Source organism: Python bivittatus, unplaced genomic scaffold, assembly GCF_059951505.1.
Source record: "Python bivittatus isolate LINGU-HERP-01145 unplaced genomic scaffold, Pbiv_v1 ctg000610_np1212, whole genome shotgun sequence".
Lineage (NCBI taxonomy): Eukaryota > Metazoa > Chordata > Lepidosauria > Squamata > Pythonidae > Python > Python bivittatus.
The window spans coordinates 40,709,500-40,731,005 of record NW_028277088.1 but is presented as its reverse complement, the minus strand read 5'-3'; the positions used below and the strand labels follow the sequence as shown (position 1 = coordinate 40,731,005).

At 38.8% G+C, this 21,506-nt stretch overlaps 1 protein-coding gene across 1 annotated transcript in view; it reads right to left on the bottom strand.

Annotated features, from left to right (window-relative positions):
- STT3B (STT3 oligosaccharyltransferase complex catalytic subunit B) overlaps positions 1 to 11,128 on the bottom strand; it is a 60,097-nt gene extending 48,969 nt beyond the window's left edge. The window contains exon 1 of the mRNA XM_088150857.1: positions 10,368 to 11,128. Within this exon, the coding sequence (XP_088006983.1) occupies positions 10,368 to 10,654 (287 nt within the window). The 5' untranslated portion in view covers positions 10,655 to 11,128. The remainder of the gene's footprint in view (positions 1 to 10,367) is intronic.
- Positions 11,129 to 21,506: the final 10,378 nt, after the last annotated feature.

Genomic DNA, 21,506 nt, shown 5'->3' with positions numbered 1-21,506 from the left:
TTTCAGTTAGAAGTTGGAGGCTTTAAATAATCAGTAACTGGATCAGTCTTTGTAGTAACACCTTGCTCTTAAATTTTATAAAGGGCTACCCTGTGATTTGGCCTTGTGTGCATTATGTTTATCTTTGCAACAGCTTATTCAAGAGGATGTGAAACCCAATTGGGACTATTACACACAAGTATTTAAGACTTGTTTTTTCTTCATCCTGACTGGGACTGCCCTCCTGTGGCTGCCCCTTGTAGGACTGGTTCAAATAAGAACAATCTCAGGTACTAATGATTAAAAGCCCCTCCTCCTCCATGACAAGGTCTCAACTCAATTTCCACCAGCACCACATTACTTGTTAATAAAATTTTTTGCATAGCACGTGCCTTTGATGTAGGCCTCACAAGTAAACTATTAATTATTTAGGCAAGCATTATTTTTGCTTGTACAACAAGTACAGTGGTACCTCTAGTTACGAACTTAATCCGTTCCGTGACTCTGGTTGCAACTCGAGTTGGTCGCAACTTGAGGTAAATTTTCCCATAAGGTTCAATGTAAATACGGTTAATCCATTCCGCCCTCTGAATTTGGTCGCACCACAAGGCAAATTTCCCCATAAGGTTCAATGTAAATACAGCTAATCCGCCCTCCGAATTTGGTCGCACCACGAGGCAAATTTCCCCCATAAGGTTCAATGTAAATACATACAGCTAAACAGTTCTGAAACATATGCATTTTATTTTTAAACTACAAAAACATGAAAATAGTCGAGATGGTCGACTTTGCCATCTTGTACTCCAAGGCCAGATCAGTCACACGAATACCACGATCGTGCTTTTCTATAATGTCCTTCTTAAGTTCGATCGTCACTTTTTTCTTCAAAGCCTTATTCTTGCCAAGCCTGCTCTGCATTTTCTTTGGAGCCATGCTGAAAAGCACACCAAACACCTTCCAAACACCACAAAACACACCACAAGCCTCACCAAACGTCTCCTTGCTACCGCGATCTCGCCCACAGGAAGCCGCGACCAAGTGGCAGCAGGGAAAATGGCCACGGATCCGGTTCATAACTCGAGGTGGAGTTCGCAAGTCGAGGTAAATTTTTGGGGCCGGAGCTGGTCGTATCTTGAAAAATTCGTAAGGAGGGGCGTTCGTAACTCGAGGTACCACTGTACTACTCATTGCTCTCATCCCTTCCTTGTACATGTCACAAATCTTGCCTATCAATTCTCTAAAATAGATTCAGGAATGTAGAGTATTAAAAATCAGTTCTTCTGGCAGGACCAATTTGCCATAAGTATATTACATTACCAGATTTACCCCCATGTTTTCATTTCCATACACAACACATGGAGCTCCAATTTATTTTACAATCAACTTATAATAACTTGTGAGCCAACTCAAAAAGTAGACAGCACTACAGGGAAGAAGATACTTTTTTTTTTTTTTTACTACAACTATTGTTTAGACTGTATATATAGAATTCCTGCACTAAAAATTATTTCCAACATTCTGAATATGAAATATGACCACAAAAACTTAATATGCAATCACTATACCAACTTCTCAGATATTGCTGCTCATTAATGAACCCTGACTAATATATTTCTGTAAAGTTATTTTGCAATCTGATGCAATGTTGCAGATATATTCTAATTAGATGGGTTTGAAGTTTGTAATGAGATTCTAGGCTATTTTCCCACCAAATCAGGAGCTGATTTTTATTAAAAATAGAATATTAAAATAGCCAGATACATGAAGCAAATTTCTAGCTCTATGTGCAGCCCTAGACAACAGAGGCTTAAATTCTTGAAATTATACTGTAAAGAGTTCTCTAAATTACCTCTCATTTGACCAATTCTTACTGCTATTTTCACCATCCACATTTTAATTTCATATTGAAATCTTGGCAGACTAGTGAATAGACTTATTCCAGTGAGAGCATGACAGGAAAAGACCAGTATTACAGTATACTTAAATTAAGTGATATAATAAATTTAAATAACAGGTGATCTTATCATACCTTTTTTTAAAGCACTTTTAAAGCCTGGTAGCAATGAATGGCTTCAGATATAGGCTTAGTTAATTATAAGAACACTTTATTGTTCAAATAAAAATGCAACTTTATGAAAAAGTAAACAGTAAGATTTTTTTCCAGCATACTTTTGGAAAGCTAGAATTACTGGATATAATAATTTCTGTTCTATAAGTTAAGCTTTCCACACCAGATTTCTGATCTCCCATTATCCTCAGTACCCAACACTCCCCTGAAAACCTATTTCTCTATTTCTAAGGATTAAGGCTCCCCCTGGAATAGAATAATCTGGGATCTGCAGTAGAGAGAAAGAATAGCAAAAAAAATTGCAGTGATATAAGTGAAATGTCTTTTATTTGTATATCACCATTCCAGGATCCAGATTGTTATCAAATTGAAGTTATTAATGCGCCAGAAATAGAAAGCATCAAGCATGTGACTGGAAAGTAAACATGTTAACTGCATTTTAATTAAATCAAGTTCAGTTGCTGTCCTGACCTATGGACTACTTTTGGGAGTGTGACGTCTGGCATGTCACTCAAAAGCCAAGTACAAGTAGTCCTCACTTAACAACCTTTCATTCAGCGACCATTCAAAGTTACAGCGATGCTGAACGAATGGTAGTTATGACCGGTCCTTGAAGTTCCAGTTACTGCAGCGCCCCCATGGTCACGTGAACGAAATTTGAGTGCTTGGCAGCCCACCTGCACTTATGACCACAGGGGCACTTCAACTCCTCCCACTTATCTCCTCCCCATCTCTATCATTTAGGCCACCCTGCACTCTGCCGCATACCCCTGCTACCCCTCCACTGCTGCTGCCCCCAGCTGACTTCTACCAACTTCTACCTCCTGCTGCTGGCCCAGGATCCGGGTGCTGGTTGAGGCTGCAGCCCTGAGATGCGTGCAGGGAGCATGGCAGGGTGGCAGAGCCTTGTCTGTCGAACGGAGTTTGTTGAGCCCAGACAAGGAGGAGGCAGCAGGACAGGACAGTGAGTTGAAGTGAAGGCAAGTGCAGCAGGGCAGGAGAAGCATGAGATCCTCACCTAACAATGGCATGGTTCTGGCCTAACAACTGCAACTGGGACTACGGGAACTGCCATTGCTGAGCAGTGCAGTCACATGATGTTTCACCTAACAACCACTTTATTTAGTGATGGAAATTCCAGTTCCAATTAGGGTCGTTAAGCAAGAGCTATCTGTATGATGAGGATCCTGGAAAATGGCAATGTTCTGTTATTGTACAAACTGACATATACAATCAAATCATAATAATGAAATATACTTGTATGAACTGGGGAAATCCAGAAATGTTATTTCTAAAATCATCCATACCTTCAAACTATGCTCTTCTAACTTGATGCAATAATAACCTGTTGTTTAATACAGGGGTCCCCAATCCCTGGGCCATGGACTGGTACCGGTCTGTGGCCTGTTAGGAACCGGGCTGCAGAGCAGGAGATGAGCGGCGGGCAAGTGAGCAAAAACAGCCGCTCTCCATTGCTTGTGTTACTGCCTGAGCTCCGCCTCCTGTCAAATCAGTGGCAGCATTAGATTTTCATAGGAGCGTGAACCCTACTGTGAACTGCGCATGTGAGGGATCTAGGTTGCATGCTCAGAATCCGACACTTATTTTACCCCACGTATGGCCCGCCCATTGTTTTATTTACCACTGCCATCTGTGCCTCTTTTCCGCACTGTGTGCTTGTCTCAGTCACAGTTTCAGTAAGCCGAAAGCTTTTTTTTTTTTAATCCATTCAGTAATGTCCAATTCTTCAGAGACTACCTGGACAAGTCCTGACCAGCGACCAATTCCTATCCCCGTGCAAAGCGCCGCCAGCATTTCCTCCCACCAAAATAATAATAGAAATAATAATAATAGTAATAGAAATAAAGTGCACAATAAATGTAATGCGCTTGAATCATCCCAAAACCATCCCTCCCCGGGTCCGTGAAAAAATTGTCTTCCACGAAACTGGTCCCTGGTGCTAAAATGGTTGGGGACCGCTGGCTTAATATGCATAATAACTATCTATAGCATAACAGAATGTTAATATAAGAGTCACCCGATTGTCTCAGAAAACATTAACTGCCTGTAAGAATAAATTCTACATCAGTCTTAGACGTACAGTACTCATAATAATCTCTGAATTTATTAAATTTATATGCTGTCCATTTCCCCCAGTCCAGCAATATTATATATAGCACCAAAAATGAGAGATCTTTCTACTCCATATTTTTGTAAAATTAGTGAAGTGTGGATAGATTTTGAATAATGGAAGAATTAAATATCAGATTGTTGATGAAGATTCTCAGTCATCCAGGTGGAATTATCTGGACTTCTTTCCTTTTGGTTCGCTGGACAAGCAGCGAAACGTATCAAACCAAAAGAAAAGAAGTCCAATTGCCATGACTCAGCCTCCAGATAAATGTCAGATTATGTTAATTCCATTAATTTTATAATTTAGACAATAGCTAACTAGAAATAGGCCTATTCAAGGGATCAATTCTAAGTAGATGCTCACAAAGATTGATTTATATGGCGATGCAAAGATCAATAAAGTTTTCGTTATTGCTAAGATGTATTCCCATGGATAACTTTTTTTTTAAAGGAAAGGCAATGGAAACATTTTACTTCTAACAATTTATCTGAGTAATAGTTTCTCCAAAACCAGCCATTTTGAAATCTTAATGGACTGCTATCTTTAGACACGGAGGTTCATCTTCATAGGAATATTTTTCTGTTCAGGTTCATACTGCTCAACTGCCTTAAGAACACCTATGAGGCATTTGGAAAATTTCTATTTCAGTTAACCACAGGTTAGCCTATCTCTGAAACCTACAGTATAGTTAACTTAATTAAAACAAGCCAGTTTCATAAACCATGGTTTGAAGTTATTTGCTATTAGCAAACCAGCTTAGTTGCTGTTCAGGAAACTTCATAGACTATGATTAATCAAAGCAGAAGCAGAAATGAATTCCTTCTTATGACAGTTATGTGATCATGATTTATCATCACATCTAAAAGCAGCCATTATGGAATGGTAACAAAATAAATACAAAAGAATCAATAGGTGTGAGCTGCAGCTACATGCAAGCACCTCCCTAAGGATAAACAAAAGATCTCAATTATTCAGAACAACCATCATGGGCACAAACAGACCTAGCAAATGTAAAGATAAACTAAGGTCAAAATTCAGAATCAGAAGTGCTGATAGAGATTCAGCTTCGTGGGAAAGAAAATCAAAAAGAGAAGTTTATAGTTGCAAGTTCATTACATTTTCCACTATAAAGAAAACAATCCTTAATTATAAAAAGATAGTCAACTTTTCAACATTTCCACTTTGAAAATAAATATAAGCTACCTAATACTCTCCTTGAGCTCTGAGAGTACAACAGAGCACTGTGTTATTGAAATAATATCATAGCTATAGACTGATCTCTGCAGCCCAAATTACAAAGACAAATTCACCTTTTATCGTTCAAAATAGTCAAACAGGGAATTATTTATTGTGATCCTGGATGCTATAAGTTTTCCTTGTTCAGTTCTATCTGGGGGTCTAGTCTGAAACTACAATTCAACATAACAGTTTGAGAAATTTTATAAATTACTCACTGTTACTGTTTTCTCCAAATTGCAGCTGTGGGAAAACTAGTTAGTTCTTAGTAGAAATTAAATTGGATCAGAAGACTTTTTAAATTCTAAATATAAAACATACTCTCTCGTTTCACAATTAAAACAGGTAAAATAAATCTTGAATAGGTATCCTCTTTGCTTTTTATTGGAGATACTCAGACCTATAAGCCAAATGCTGCCTTCAAAAATCTTGGATGCAATACTCAAAGCTCCCCCAAAAGTTTTCAACAAGTTGCAATTTTAATTTAACAAAAGGCAAAAGTTATTAAATACAGAAGAAATAATATTGAACACATTAAATCAATATGTTACTGAAAAGTAAAAGTAAATGAAATCAATCTAAAATTAGGTATTGTTTTGGCCCATCTGTTTTTTAGAATGTGGCCCTCAGTAAATGAGTCAATCAGCCCTTAGCCTGAAAAGAGTTGTGAATTGCTATCTTAAATGCTAATTACTTTGTCATAATTTGATTATTTTTCCATTGAGATTGTTTCTCCTAGAGATGATATATAAAACACTTTTAAAAATTTAAGATTTTTTAAAAATCTTTTTTGCAAATCTTTTTCAAAATATTTATGAATATGCCATTCTTTATCTGATGAAACAGTACTGAACAACTATTGCTTTCTCAGATATACGCACTGGGATCCACAAGAGATGCTTTTCTTATATTATCCCTAGCATATTGGATTTTCTGTGTTAGGAAGTTAGGCTGCCTTCCCACTGCCAGTGTTCTCTCTCTGCTTAAGACTGATTTGTATACTGAAAAGCATCCACAGGCAGAATACTTAATTGTTATGGCTAACTATAATCATAGTAAGCTTACTCCCTGATGTAAGCATTCCAAATACTTATGGAAGTACCATTTCCTTAGGCGAACTGATCCACTGACTGCATTATGAGATGATTCTAGTTAATAAATGTCAGGAATATAATATCATAAGAGTTCACACCGGGTAACCAAGAAAGTACCCAATCACATGAATCAGGAGCTTGGCAACCTCTGCCACCCCAAAACTTTTAAATGACTCATGGAATTCCCTCATTTGGCAAGCTGCATAGAAACAGTCTTTAATTATCTAAAATTACTGCAGGGAAAAAAAGGGTTACAGAAATGAAAAAAAAAATCCAGAAATCTTTGTATGTTTAAGATTACAGTACTGGATAACTCTTACACAAAGTTAACGTTCAGAAATACTTTGGAATGGAGTTATTTAAATTTTTATACTGCATTTTTTTCAGATGTTGCAGATCACCTAGTATGTCAACTATGACTAACCACCATTGTTCATTAACAATGATTTATGGCTTAATGTGCTGTGCCAATCCACCTGTATCCTTACTTCAATAAACCATGATCAATCAAATCATTGCTGAAAGTAATGAGTGGACAAGGTATGATCTCTTTTTGACATAGAAACTCAAAATAATATAACGCAGAAACAAATTGTAATACTCTTTTTATCTGAATAAGGAAACAGTTGTAGAAAATTATTTTTCTAATTCTTCCAATTTAACAAATTGAAGTATTTTATAAATATGAAAATACAAAGATACATAGTGGTGTCCTGTACAGAACCTTGAGGCAAGATCTTACTGATGATTGCTTAACTTTAATGGGCTGCTCAGTTCAAATTATACACTTAATTGCAGAATTTAAGGGAAATATTAATACTTAGATAGTATAATCTATTAATAGGATATCCAGAGTAACATGGCTAAATCAGGTGAACTTCACTAACAAATAGAAATATTCTTTGAAAATTTTTATAATGCTTTGAAAACTTTGGAATAGCAGAACTTCACCTCTGGAATATATATGTTCTTGAGTTACAGTAGTTTATTCATTTTCTCCATAAACAAGTAGCAAGGTTACATAACTTACTGAACAGTAACTATTATAATTGGTGAAGGACCTTAGCTTCACCCCCCCATTTGATAATTAGCAAACATGTTAAGGATCCTTAAACTATTGAGCAACTGAATCATGTAGACAATATATTTATACACTTAAAATATATTTCTAAAACACTTAATGATTTATATAATTATATAATAATTAATTAGATTCACATCCATCTTTCTTTGAGGAGCTCAAGGCAGCATATACAGCACTCCCTCCTCCAAAGAGGAAAGTTGAGATAAGTTTGAACTGAGAGTGTGGCTGGTCCAAAGATGGCCAGTGAAGCTAAGCGTGGACTTGAACCTGGGCCATCTTAGTCCAACATCTTCACATTACCCCATACCAATTCTCTTGTAGGCATGCCCCCAATAACATATCATGTCATATCAGAAATGACTTCTGAATGACTTTTTTATTTTCTGTGGAGGTGAACACAGCTAGTTGCCTCATACGTAAATATTCTTGAGGCAAAAAGTAGGCTGTTCCTTTGTTAACTGTTCCTGCTCTGAGATGTAATTTATTTACCTTATCATCTCTATACTTATGCTCTTTATCAGCTTCTGTTTCCAACAGTTCAGGTCTATTAAAATATTGTCCAAATCTTTAATATTTGATTGTATAATAAAATATCTTACTGGAAAATATCTGTTTTGTCATAGATCAAATATTTTAAATTCATATAAATCTTTCCCTATACAATCCAGAATTAGAATTTCCATATCTATAATTATTTCAGTATGTTTAGAAATAGCCCCCAAACTTTAATGCTTCCAACAAAAGCAGTAGGCTGGGAGAAAAAAAGGCTCCAAAGTATTTGGAAATAAATTAGTGGCATGATTTGTATTCTTTAATCCAGCCAGGACTATCTTTCCTGCCCGCAATCCTAAAGTATTCAAGGGGCTATTTGATATGTTACTTCATAACATGTGAGTATTATAAATCTGTAGAATGCATTTTCTGAAAAGTAATAATTAAAGCAGTTAGATATCCTTTTAATAGTGAAAACTCTGATTATTAACAACTTCATAAGATGTGAGATAACTGCTCTTTAATTTAAATGCCAAATTAAACCAAGAACTGGATTGTCTACTTTATTACAGTAAGAGTACAATGATAAAATGGAAGTTTAAGTTTGCTGCAGTATGATTTGTTTGATCTGAATGGTAATAAACAAATGGTATTTTCCCTCAGCTAACTGTCCTGCAGTAAAAAAACTTAATATTACACATATTCTCAGGAAGAGTTTTTTTCTATGCCATTTTCCAAACTGATCTAACTAGCAATTGTTCCAGGAGCAAATACTGATTCCTATGTCAGGATAAAGTTCAAGGATTTTGAACCAGGAAAACAGCATAATAGAATGGATTTAACCCCTCCATGATTTTACAGACATACATTTTGTACAATGTAGCAGTCTTCTCAATGCAGCCCACCCTAATGTTCCGTTCATATGGCAGGCTGAAATAATGAGATATAAAATAGATGATGCAATCTACCACAGGGGCAAGATGTGAAAAACCGTACAACTGCCTCCAGTTTTGTAATTAAAGTGCAAAATCAGAAACGTAGAACCTTATCAATCAGAAATAATCCTACAAGCCTACAGCACATCACTTCAAAAATTAGCTTCTATTCTGTATCAAGAAAATGTCAGTCTAGGGCAAATCAATGCAAAATAGTATCCACCCCCCCATAACAATAATTACTGCGGAAAGTGACATCAAGTTGCTGTAACCCAATCTGGCCAAGATCTGATGTACAATCAATGTATATATTTTCTGTAACTGTCATACAGGCATGTAAAATCATACTCCATGAAATGGAAATTGTGCCTTTAAATTCAATTACGTAGCAACCAAAGAAAGTACCATATGATCACAAAAATAAAAATACTGTACTCTTAACAAAAAATTGTTATGCATCTATATAAAATCAAAGTCCTACTCATTTTCCTTCTTAATTCACTGCAATATTATTACCAGCAATATCTGTCTGTTACAATTGCAACTTGCCAGCTACCTTTCATGTCCCCAATCTCATGTTGCTGATACAGTTCCCATTATGCTTGCTGGGGAATATACTGATTTCCTTACCCAATTGCTGAAGAAACTTGGCCATCGAGTGCATAGCCACTAAATCTCACGTGAACAGGATCCACTTGTATATGCCCCCCATTGGCTCCACTGCTCACGTCCCGACAGCTCATGCCAAGGTCCCCAGTCCTTCACCGTCCAATGCTTTTTAACTAGCGCTCCCTTGCTCTGTTCCGGTCTCTTTCCCATACATAAACGCAAACGCACGCTCGTCGTCTATGCCGCAGCGAGGATTACAGCTGCGCTGCACAAGTTTTGCCGAATGAATAAATGAAAACGATTTTGGGCCTCTTGGTCCAACACCAGATCGCATTCAAGTCGTAAGCTTAGGTAAGACTGTCTCGGGTGTTTTGGCACAGGAATACAAGACGATCTTAGAGTAAAATACCTATCTCCATCGTAGCGTTTGTTGGCCTTCCCACCTTTCACCCTCAAAAGCAACTCCAGGTCATCTCTTCCACATGCCACCTCTCCCTCCCTTCCTCCTTCCACCAACGCACAGCACATTCGTCTCTCCCCAAACGCTCCCATAATTTCCCCTCTTTTGCATTTTAAAACTCTATTTGGTCGCGGTCTCCCATCTTCTCAAGGGCCACCCAGGCAACAGCTCTTATTAAACCCGCCTCCCCACTCCTCGGTTTAAATGAGGCCGCTTGGTCGTCCTCCACCGCATGGAACAGCACCGGGGTCCGTTTCAGGCGTCCCGAACTCTTACCAGGGGTCGAACTCGTGTATGATGCTCTCGAAGCGGATGACGGCGAAGAGCCTGGAACTGAAACCAGCCAGCCAGGCCAGGAAAAGGATCGTGAAGGAGAGCAGTGACTGCCAGCCCGCCGGTTGCGACAGGCCCCCCGACAGGCCGCCCCCTCCCGCCGGGGCTCCGGGGCCGGTAGCCGCCGATGAGGAGCCTCGGCTGTTGGCCAGCGCTTGGGAGTTCGAAGATGACGACGAGACGGCGGCACCGGACTTGTGCTTCTGGTCAGGGGCTGAGTGTTCCGCCATGTTGCTCCCCGGGCTCCTCGCTGTTTCTCCGCCTAACGCGCGGCGAAGGAGGAGCAGAGTCCGCCCCGTTCCCTCAGCGCGCTTCGCAAAAGAAGCGGGGAGAAGCAGCTGAAGTCGCTGGTATTTTCCGCGCCCCGTTCACTGACGGGGGAAGCACTTCCCTGCCGCCGCCTCTTCTCTAGCGACCCAGGAACTATCGCCCGTTGCGGCCGCCGCCAACATCCCAATGCGGCGCCAGAGAACGGGCGCGAGACTGGAGCAGCGCGCGCGCGAGAGAGAGAGATGTGGCGGGGGGGAAGTAAGGAGTGGGTGTGAGAATAAGCGGGGCGACAGATCGAGAAGGGGCGGAGTTCCGAGCCGAAGGTAGTGAAAGTAGCTTCCGCGTGAAAATGAATTGGCTCAGGACGGCGTTCGAGTAGGTTGAGGAAAATGAAGGGGGAGGAGAAATAAAGCGCGGGACCGTAGACAGCCGTTGGGCGGTGCGTGAGAAAAGGAGGCGGGGGAAGGAGCTAAAATGGCTAATTGAGGCTCGCGGCCCGAGCGACTGCTGACACTGAATTGGGCGGAGCCGACAACGAGGTTTTTCCTCCCGTTTTCGTCAAGAACTCCCTATTAACCTGTCAGAGAGCGACAGGTACTTCAAAAGGACAAAGCGAGAGCCAATCAGGAACGATAGCCATAGGGCGCGGATAAAGAAAGGCGGTGACTTTATCAGTTTTCACCAATGATAAGAATCTGTGCTAAGTGGAATCGCATGATTGGCTGAGACGTTAACCTGTGACGGAGTGAAAGATGAAGTTGCTTTTTCTCCGTCACGTGAGGTGAATTAAGCGTTGGCGTTTTGGGCCAGCCACTGGAGTTGAAGGAGCTGCAGTACTGTACTGTTCTTTAACAGAGGAAATCCTAGCAGTGTCCTGTATTGCTTTTGCGTTTGTAGCGAGGAAGCGCGGGGCATACTGGGGCTTGTAGTTTCTAGGCGTTCTTGATTTGCATCTGTCAAAAGTTCTGCCCACCCCCTGTTGTCATGGTAAACTTGGAGGACACACCCTTCAAAATCTGCACACTTGTTTTCTGAAGCTATAAAAGAAAATGAAGTACGGTACAGAAGGTTATTGTGACCCTGAAGACACTACCATGCCCACTGCAAAATACAACTTAACAATATCACTCCGAATCTCACACTTGCAGGCTCATAGGGCAACTGGAGCGAGAGAGAGAAAGGTTGCGCAATCCAAACTATGTTTCTCAACCCTGGCAACTTCTCGGCAGGGCTGTTGCTGAGAATTCTGGGAATTGAAGTCCACGTCGTATCTCAAACTTGCTAAAATAGGAAACGCTGTTCTAAATAGCCACCTCGAAGCAGTAATCCATGGGATGAAGACAAAATCAGACTGAACGCAATAGCAGGTGCCCAGGTTCATGTAATAATTGATATTCATATTGAGCTATAGGATCCTTTTCAATGTATCAAGTTCACAGAGCAGGAAGTACTGACTGACAGCTGTTGTTTTATTCTCATACTACCATAATAGTCTCCAACCCGCCCAGTTTGCAACTGTTCATTTAATAAAACGATATTCTATTCTTAGGGAAAAAAACTTAGAATAGCATATAAATTAAAAATAATTCTAACAATAAATGGAACTTCAAGAAAGATTTCAAACAAGCAGTTGCTTATAATTGAATAAAAACACGTACATACAACTGATGAGTCTGAACAAATCAAATATCTTTCTAGGAAGGAAGGAAGATAAACTGCTTTGGTGTCAGGCAATCTTCCTGAGAAGATTGAGAAAGAGTTCTGTAACAGGGTAACAAGTTAGAAAAAGCCCTTTCCCTTTCCCATTTTCCTTCGAATGGCCCAGATCATATGCCATTTAAGGGCTTTTAAGACAGAACTAATACTTCAAATTGTGCTTAGAATTATATAGGCAGCCAAAATGGAATGTAAAGCTCATGGAACCTTAGTGACTGATGCTGCCGTTAATATTTTCAAGTACTTTTCACTGATAGCTGTGCACAGAACACATAATCTGTCTGTTTCTCTGTAAACCACCCAGTCATTTTTAATGAGATGGGTGGTGGCAAATTTGATATGTAAATAAATATAAATAAAAATCTAAACAGGATACAGTATAACTAGAATATAACCAACCTGCCTTTCTGTAGTGTGGATTAAATTGAGCACACTAGCTGTGGCTGGTAAGCCTTGGCTGGTGATATCTTTTGGACCTCCAAATATAAAGCTGATTATAATACGCCTCAACTGTGAACAAGCCTTTCTGAAAGGGCAGTCTTCCAAGCTATTCAGGCAAAAAGCTGGACTCACCATGAAGGGTTGGTTCTTCAGGCTAGCAAGATGGATAGCAAACGATTGGGCACATTCCTTACAGAACACAATACCTCAGTTACAGAATTTGAAAGAAATGTAGAGCATGATACCACAAAGAGTTTTCTGAGTAAAGGAAAAAAAGATTTCAGGAGAGATAGAAAGAAGGAATAACTATAATGTCTCTAATGTAGGTATGCCTAGCCATGTCCATCCTTAGGCCTTTGTAGCAGAACAAGGAATATTTAATGAATAGATGCTTCAGTTTCTTCTAACCAGAAAAGGGCATCATGGTTAAGTGTCACTTTCTCTCCTCAATTAGTACGGCACTGAATACATGGCACAGAGATTACAGCAGTGGCAATCTTCAGAATGGGGGGGAGAGAAATCCTTATCTGTAAAATGATCCCCAGCTGAACCAAAATTACCTATCTTGTAATGATAGCGTTTGCCCTGATAGGTGCAACACCAAGGTCCTATAGGGAAGAATTGCAAGTGGGCACAGTAAGTGCCTTTCAGCCGAGTTGGTAGTAATGACTAGTGGTGGCATCAGATACCAGTGCACATCTCAATGTAATCTCAAATCTTCTTGCTAATGACCAACATGAAGATCTCCTGAATTTTTACTCTAATATTACAGGAATCAGATTGAATTCCTAACTTCCTGTGTACAATCAAGGTAAATCCAAATGGTCTGTTGATGAAATATGTTAAATCAGCCTAAGCTTTTCACCTAACTACTCCAAATTAATGTATTCACAACTTTTTCCATTGTAACCCACATTGTTATCTTGCAAAATTCTACAAAATAGTGGTTTTCTGAGACTCACTTGTATCCTATGAAGCAAATTTCACATCCCTCTAGAAGATTTTCAAGATCTTATTTTGAAAACAACCCAACTCATTATTATGTTATGGAGTCAGTTGCAGACACAACACTAGACAGCATGAACTTTCCTGTGATGCCAGCATAAGCTGCAAGCATAAGCTGCCAGCATAAACTGGCTTGCTCAAGTCTTTCCCTCCACCTTGAACTGAACTTTGCCAGTTGATGTACTATTCAAAAGCAAAGCAGTTGTTAGCACTGGGTGGACAGTATTTGGAAGGACTAAGTAGAAAGCTATAGCCTCCAACTTAGCTGGTGGGCAGGGGGGAATGCAAATAATAATGATAATTGCAAATAAGATAGGTGTCCCTTTGTATAAGCAGCACAGCTATTCCTATTCTCTCCCATGGAGTCTATTTTTTGAGGGGGGGATTTAAAACACACTCACAGCAAACTTGGTGAATTAGATAAGAGGAATATACAAGCATAACAGCAGGGACCAGAATGGCAGATTTCAAACAAGGCACCACTTTGCAAATGACTTGCACATGGTATTGGGTTCAGAGGTTCTTGCAAGCATTTGGCTGGTAGGGAGCATCTCATCCTTACTAAAAACCTATCTCAATTTAGGGCCTAGATAAAATACGAGCATAGTTTCAGACTATCAAAAATCAAAGATAACAAATTTCTCTTTTCTGGGAGCCACCACACCTGTTAATATTAATTGAATTAGGTTATTCTTCTCAGGAGGATCTTAGGGTGAAAAGTTGTTTTACTGTATTTCAAGTGCATGAGCGATGCTTTGCAAAAAAAGAAGAAAAAGAAAGAAAAAGAAACTTTATTTCTTAAAGTTAAAACTTAAAAAAAACTTTTTTTTTTTTTTTACTTGATGATATCATGTGTTTGCAGGACCTTCCAGGAATGGAAGAAATGAGTAGATATGAATTGTGATGGATGATGAAATGTCTGTGTAAGTTCCTTTAAAAAAATTACAAACTAGCACTGCCAGATAAGTTCTGACATGGAGAATGCAGATTACTTTTCTCTCTCCTAAATGAGGTGAATATGTTTGGAGCCAAAATATGTGGAGAAGGTATAGATGAATCCCTGTTCTTGGTCTAATGATTCCTGAAAAGGCCATTTCCTAGATGAAGCCTGCAAGATCTGACAGCCTAGATCTCATTCCTGGGCTGAACAGGTGATATAATAGAAGTGCCGACCCAGTGCCTGGAGGTTGTCAAGGTCTGGTTGGGGAGGAACAGACTCTGACTGAATCTCTCTACGATGGAGTAACTTTGGGTTTGTGGAACTAATGATTCCAGTAAAATCTCATTTCTGACTCTGAATGAGGTTTTACTCCCCCACTCAGAGGTGGTTTGCAATCTGGGATTCTCTGAGACTCACAGCTCCTGCTTGAAGTGCTGGCTTTTACACAGTTACATCTTTTGTACCAATTGCATCCATTCCTGGTCTGGGAGGCCCTGCTCATAATCACTCATGCCCTAGTCACTTCTTGTCTGAGGTACTGTAACATACTTTCATGGGGCTGCCCTTGAGGATTCTGAAGTTATAGAAGTGATGTCCCAGGTAGTAATGGGTATGTCCCAATATATTTGAGTGACTCCACTCTTTTGGGAGATGCATTAGTTTCTAGTTGGCTTCTGGGTGTGATTCAAGGTGCTGGTTGTCACTTTTAAGGGCCTACATGGCTCCTATCCTGGTTATATGAAGGATCACCTTCTCCTGTCTATCTTCTGCCTATCCAATCAGGTCAAATCAGGTTAACTCCCTCCATGTCCCATCCCTTTGACATTGTCACCTGATGGGGGCCTGAAAGAAGGCATTTGGGCAGCTGCCCCCTCTTTGGAATTTCCTCCCAGCAGAGGCTTAGTCAGCTTCATACCTTTTGGGCTTTAGGAAAATTGTGAAGATCTGTGTGTTCTGTCTTGCACAAGAACAGGATGTCTTGTAATTTGACAGTAGGGTTATAGGCAGATGGCATCTGTAGTTTTTTGCTTTTTATCTTTCTTGATCTTTTTAATTTGTATGCTTTTTGGGGGGATATTACTTTATATCTTGTTAACTACCTGGGGCCTTTTGGAATGAGTGGTATACATGCAAAATAAATAAATAAATGGGTGCAAAGTTCAGCAAACAAGAAAGGCATAGGCTAAATTGTTTCTCAAAACTGGGCAAAAAGAAGGTACAGAAGTTTGAAGGAAAATTAATCTCTAACTTGCATGGACAGTGTTGGCTTTTTGAAGGATGATATTTGCAAAAAAATAAAAAAATTAAAAAGAAGTTCCAGGCAATACATAAAAGGAGGGAAACTGACAAAAAAGGATCTAATAAACTGTGATTAATTGAGGTTTGCTTTGTCATCTGGAACATAGTTCCTGCCTTAATGCTAACCCAGATTATGTATGCATTGAGGACACTAAGCTTGGTTAACAATTGTATACTTGGTTTACCATGAAAATCAAAAAGCTTAATAATTGAGTGCATGACACTGTCATCTCACTTGTCCCCCTTCATACATCTCAGTTCAAACAAGTTTTGGAAGTTCCTATTGTATATAATTTGGATCAGAAATGACTATCATTTTGAGTTTGTTTTGCAACCTGTAAGAAGCATGGTTAGAAAGTCCAGTTTGTGTAAATCCAAAAGGTACAATAGTCATTTCAGATTTGGACAACATGGTAAATTAATATGCTGATGACACTGAACTCAATCATTTGCATCTGAACCAAGAGAAATTATGCAAATGATATGCTGTATGTAATATCTTCATTCTTTACATATATAATATCTTCATTCTATACTGTATTATTTCGATGTATTCTTTTGTTATAGTCTTTGATACTAGGTGATCAAAAAGGGGGCAAAGATAAAAGAGCTGAATAATGTAGACTACTGTATGCACCATTTAGAGCTGATATATGGAAACAAACTGAAGACAGTATTTATCACTGGAGATGCTCCATCAAAGCAGTGTTTCTCAACCTTGGCAACTTTAAGATATGCGAACTTCAACTCCCAGAACTTCCCAGCCAGCATGGGGAAGCAAGGTTGAGAAACACTGACTTAAAGTATTTAAGCAAAGATTGGACAGCTGTTTGTCTGGGATGGTATGAGGAGTCATGCCCTAGGCAGGAATTGGAGTGAAGGACCTCCAAGGTCCCTTTGAACCCTATGATTCTATGAAGTATTATGATTAAATGGCTGGTACCAATAAACAAGGAGCTCTATTAAATTTTTTATTTCCTTGAGAAAGAAAGTGAAAACATCAAACAAGGAGGAAATGAACGAGGCCAGAACAGAATGTGAACATTGACACTGTTTATGAGAACCAGCACAGATATCCTGAGTATAAAAGGTGAAAGTAAGGTGTTGAGAAGCAGATGTTCATCCACAAAGAGCTCTTTGGAATCTCTCAAATACCTTTTGTCTACCTGGCTAGTAGATAAGAAGGGCTAGCTGGCTGGCTCCTTCCTCTCTTGTAGGTATACTATATTCCGGTGGTTAGAAAACTACTGTTATGTGGGGCCTTCACTATTACATGCTCTAACACTGCTTACAAGATCCTTAAAATTTCTATAATACTGGGCTACAGCTTTAAAATATGTTTGTTTGTGTGTAGGGTCCAGGATCTGATAGCCTTCAAATGCATTGCTACATTCTACATTTTTCATTGTTTTTATCATAGGCTGCTTTGGTGAAGATTGTTTTAATGAATATTACTTTATTACTCTGAGCCCCTTTGGAAGGAAGAATAAATAAATAAAATAATAATAGTTGAATGGAATAAAGAATTAGAGGTTCCTATTCTGACTAGAGAATGGGAAGAGTTAACATCAATATCCAAAACTTCCATAGTTCTTAGAATATGTTTTATTCAACAAAACAACAATACTTTGAACTTATTGGACTCCATTCTGCTTATATAGAAAAAGCTTGAGTAAATCATCATGTTGTTGGAAATTCGGTAAGATTAATTCTTCATTTAAACATATCTGTAGAGTGTCCTATATTTTTCCTCATTGCAGGAAGTTATTATGTGTTTTAATTCAACTGTAAGACAAAATTTAATATTCTCAGATATATTCCTATTTTGAATAGAAATTTCAATTTCTGCCATATGCAGGTTTATTTATTTATTAATCAAATGTATATGCTGTCTCAATCACAAGACTCTCAGTGGCTAACAAGATTTTAACAATGAAGTATAACAAATATAAAAACAAAATAGAGATAACTCAAACAGAGTATATGGCAGCAGGCCCCCAAACTCTTTCTTTAACATTGTTCTGAAAGCAGACAATGTTGGAGACAGATGAATCTCCAACGAGAGGTCATTCCAGAGGGCTGGCCCCATCACTGAAAAATAGTGCTTCTGGGCTTTGGCCCCCTGACCTCCCAGAAATGAAAGAATTACCAGCTGTTTCTCCTGGCATGAACTGAGTGGTCAGGACAACTCTAATGGGGAGATGCAATGCTGTAGAAAACCAGGCACCAAGCCATAAAGGGTTTATAGTTAATGCCAGCATTTTAAAATTGTACTCAGAAGCTAGTAGGCAGCCAATGCAGGGTCCACAGAACAGGTGTAACATGCGTCCTATGGTCCACATCTGTGAGCACCCAGGCCATTTCATTTTTGTACCAACTGAACCTTCCAAGTGATTTTTAAGGCAGCCCAAGGTAAGAACATGTTGCAATAATCTAAACAGGAGGTGATGAGGGCATGACCCACTGTAGTCAGATCCTCAAGTCACAACTGGCACAACAGCCAAAGCTGGGCAGAGACCCCACTGACCACATTCTCTACCTGTTAATCCAGCAGGATCTGCAAGTCCAGGGGACCCCCAAGTTGTGGACCTGCTCTTCAGGACATTACAACCCCATCCAGAGTCATAACCAAAACCAAGGGCCTAGAAGACCTCCAATGGATAAACAATAGCTTTGTCTTGCTAGGTCTTAGTTTAAGCCTGTTCTTTCCCATCCATACTCAGAAGCTGACATCTGTAAAAAGAAAATGCTTCTCTATGCCCTATTTATAGCTAAAAGACTTAAGCATTCGAAAGATAAACTTATGGCCTCAGCTACTCAATACTCTGCAGAGTTGGTGTTATTAGCAACATATGAAGAAATTATTTATATACATAGATTAGCTATGAATGATTATTATGAAAAATGGCTACCATTTTTGAAATGCTTATATTTCAAATATTATATTAATGTAATGTATGTATTTATTTTGGATTAACTGTCCAAATTCAGCGGAGGAAATACCATCAAGGCAATTAACACCTGGGCAATTCCAGTTATTAGATACACATCTGGAATAGTGGATTGGACTCAAGCAGAACTAGAAGCCTTGGATAGGAAGACCAGAAAAATAATGACAATGAATCAGGCCCTTCATCCATGCAGCGATGTGGACAGACTCTACTTACCAAGGAGCATTGATGGGCATGGAGTGTTACAAGTACACCAGACAGTTGAAGAAGAAAAAAGGGCATTGGAGGAATATCTGAAGGACAGTGAAAAAGATGCACTGAAGCTACTACACCATGAAGGCTTACTGAATACCAAAGAGACCAAACTGACCTACAAGACCAAATGAAGAATAGAAAAGAGACATGGCAAGGCAAAGTATTATATAGCCAGTACACAAAAAAACTAGCAGGCAAAGCAGATAACAAGACCTAGCAATGGCTAAGAGCAGGAAAGTTGCAGAAAGAGACAGAGGGACTAATTCTGGCTGCACAAGACCAAGCCTTAAGAACAAATGCATACAAAACCAGAATTAAGAAGGCAGCAACAGACAGCAAATGCCACCTCTGCAAAGAAGCTGAAGAAACAGTGGACCACCTAGTTAGCCACTGCAAAAAAATCTCACAAACTGACTACAAACAACAGCATGACAAAATAGCAACAATGGTGCATTGGAATATCTTCAAGAAATACCATTTGCCTGCAAACAAGAACTGGTTTGTAGGACCACAAAACAGACAAAGTAATAGAAAATGAAGAAGCTAAAGTGCTCTGGGACTTTAGAATTCAAACAGACAAGCACCTCCCTCATAACACCCCAGACTTAACCACTGTTGATAAGAAAGACAAAAAAGTCTGGATAGTGGACATTGCAATATCTGGAGACAGCAGAATAGAAGAGAAAGCACTGGAGAAAATAACAAAATATAAAGACCTGCAAATAGAAGTAGAACAACTGTGACACAAGAAAGCAAAGAGAGTACCAATAATAATAGGCATCTGGGGTGCAATCCCAAAACATCTGGAGCACCACTTGAAGACCATCAGCATTGACAAAATCACCATCAATCAGTTGCAAAAGGCAGCTTTACTTGGAACAGCTTACATCCTGCGACGATACCTTTAACACCATCAAACAACATCTGCCTATCCCAGTCCTTGGGAAGGACTCGATAGGTGAACAAAAAGGCCAAATCCAGTCTAAACATCTGGCTGACTATGCGACCAACAATAATAATAAGCCAAAATATAGCACCAAGATCTCATCCAATAAATCTGACAGTTGCTGTATACTTTAATTTGACATACAGTGTACAGAAGAAAAATAAATATTCTACATATGTCAGCATTCTTATAACCTCAATACATTAATGAGAGAGAAAAGAGAGAGGTTTTTTTTTTTAATCTATACAGTAGATGATAGATAATAGTTACACAACATAAATCAGTTTATTTATTCTGACCTTGGACCAACCGGCATAAGTAAAAAAAACAGAAATAAGAAAATTAGGCAGTAAACAAAGACATTTATCCAAAAGAACCCCATAAAGTACCAACAGTTTGGTATCAATCAACACTCAGCAACAATCTGAATAGAAGGCAAAAGAGTCACTGCGCAAGAAGTCTCCTTGTTCCAACTGGCAAGGGAAAACTAATTTCTGTTTTTGGACCAATGTACTTAATCTTGCAGAAAGTGCTGTCACAATTTATTTCAATTATTCTTATAAATAACAGAACAGAACATGTAGTGTGGAATGTCTTCCCTCACAAAATAAATAATACAGATTAAAAGGCACTTGGTGATACTGTCCATCTGTAATTGCCAATGACTTTTCCTGAAATCCCAGCAGTATTTAAAATACTCCTTAAATAAAAGCTTAGATTAAGAGATCTAGCATGTAATTTTCCAGTTCATGCTGAAATTTTATCTTTATTATTGTAACAATGATTTTACATTAGGTATTAAAGATAATTTTAATAGAAAAAGACATATTAGAAATGCCACTGAAACTCCAGTTTAATTTTTAATTACTAGATCCATTAACATAGGTTTGGAAGCAACCATATCTATCTTTCAGAAGCTAGGTGCTTCACTTAGCTAAAATAAATTGAGGTTGTTCATATAGGCAGAACGTTTTTAATTTAGTTCTTAGAGTATGAGTTATTCTGAGCCAGAAATTAAGTGAAAGAAAATAAAATCATGTCTAAATTTGGGAACATCCTGCAGAGGTAAACTCTGTTAAAGGCTTAGTGTAAAGCAATGTAGATATCTATCTGCATATGTCTCTTATTCTTGTTCAGTGATGCTCTGTCCAAATATCTTCTAGTTTGTTAATGTTACAGTGAAGTAGTTTGAACCCAGCTACAACCTTCCCCATGAGATGCATAATTCTTAAAAGTGATTTCTCTTATCAGTGCTTCAG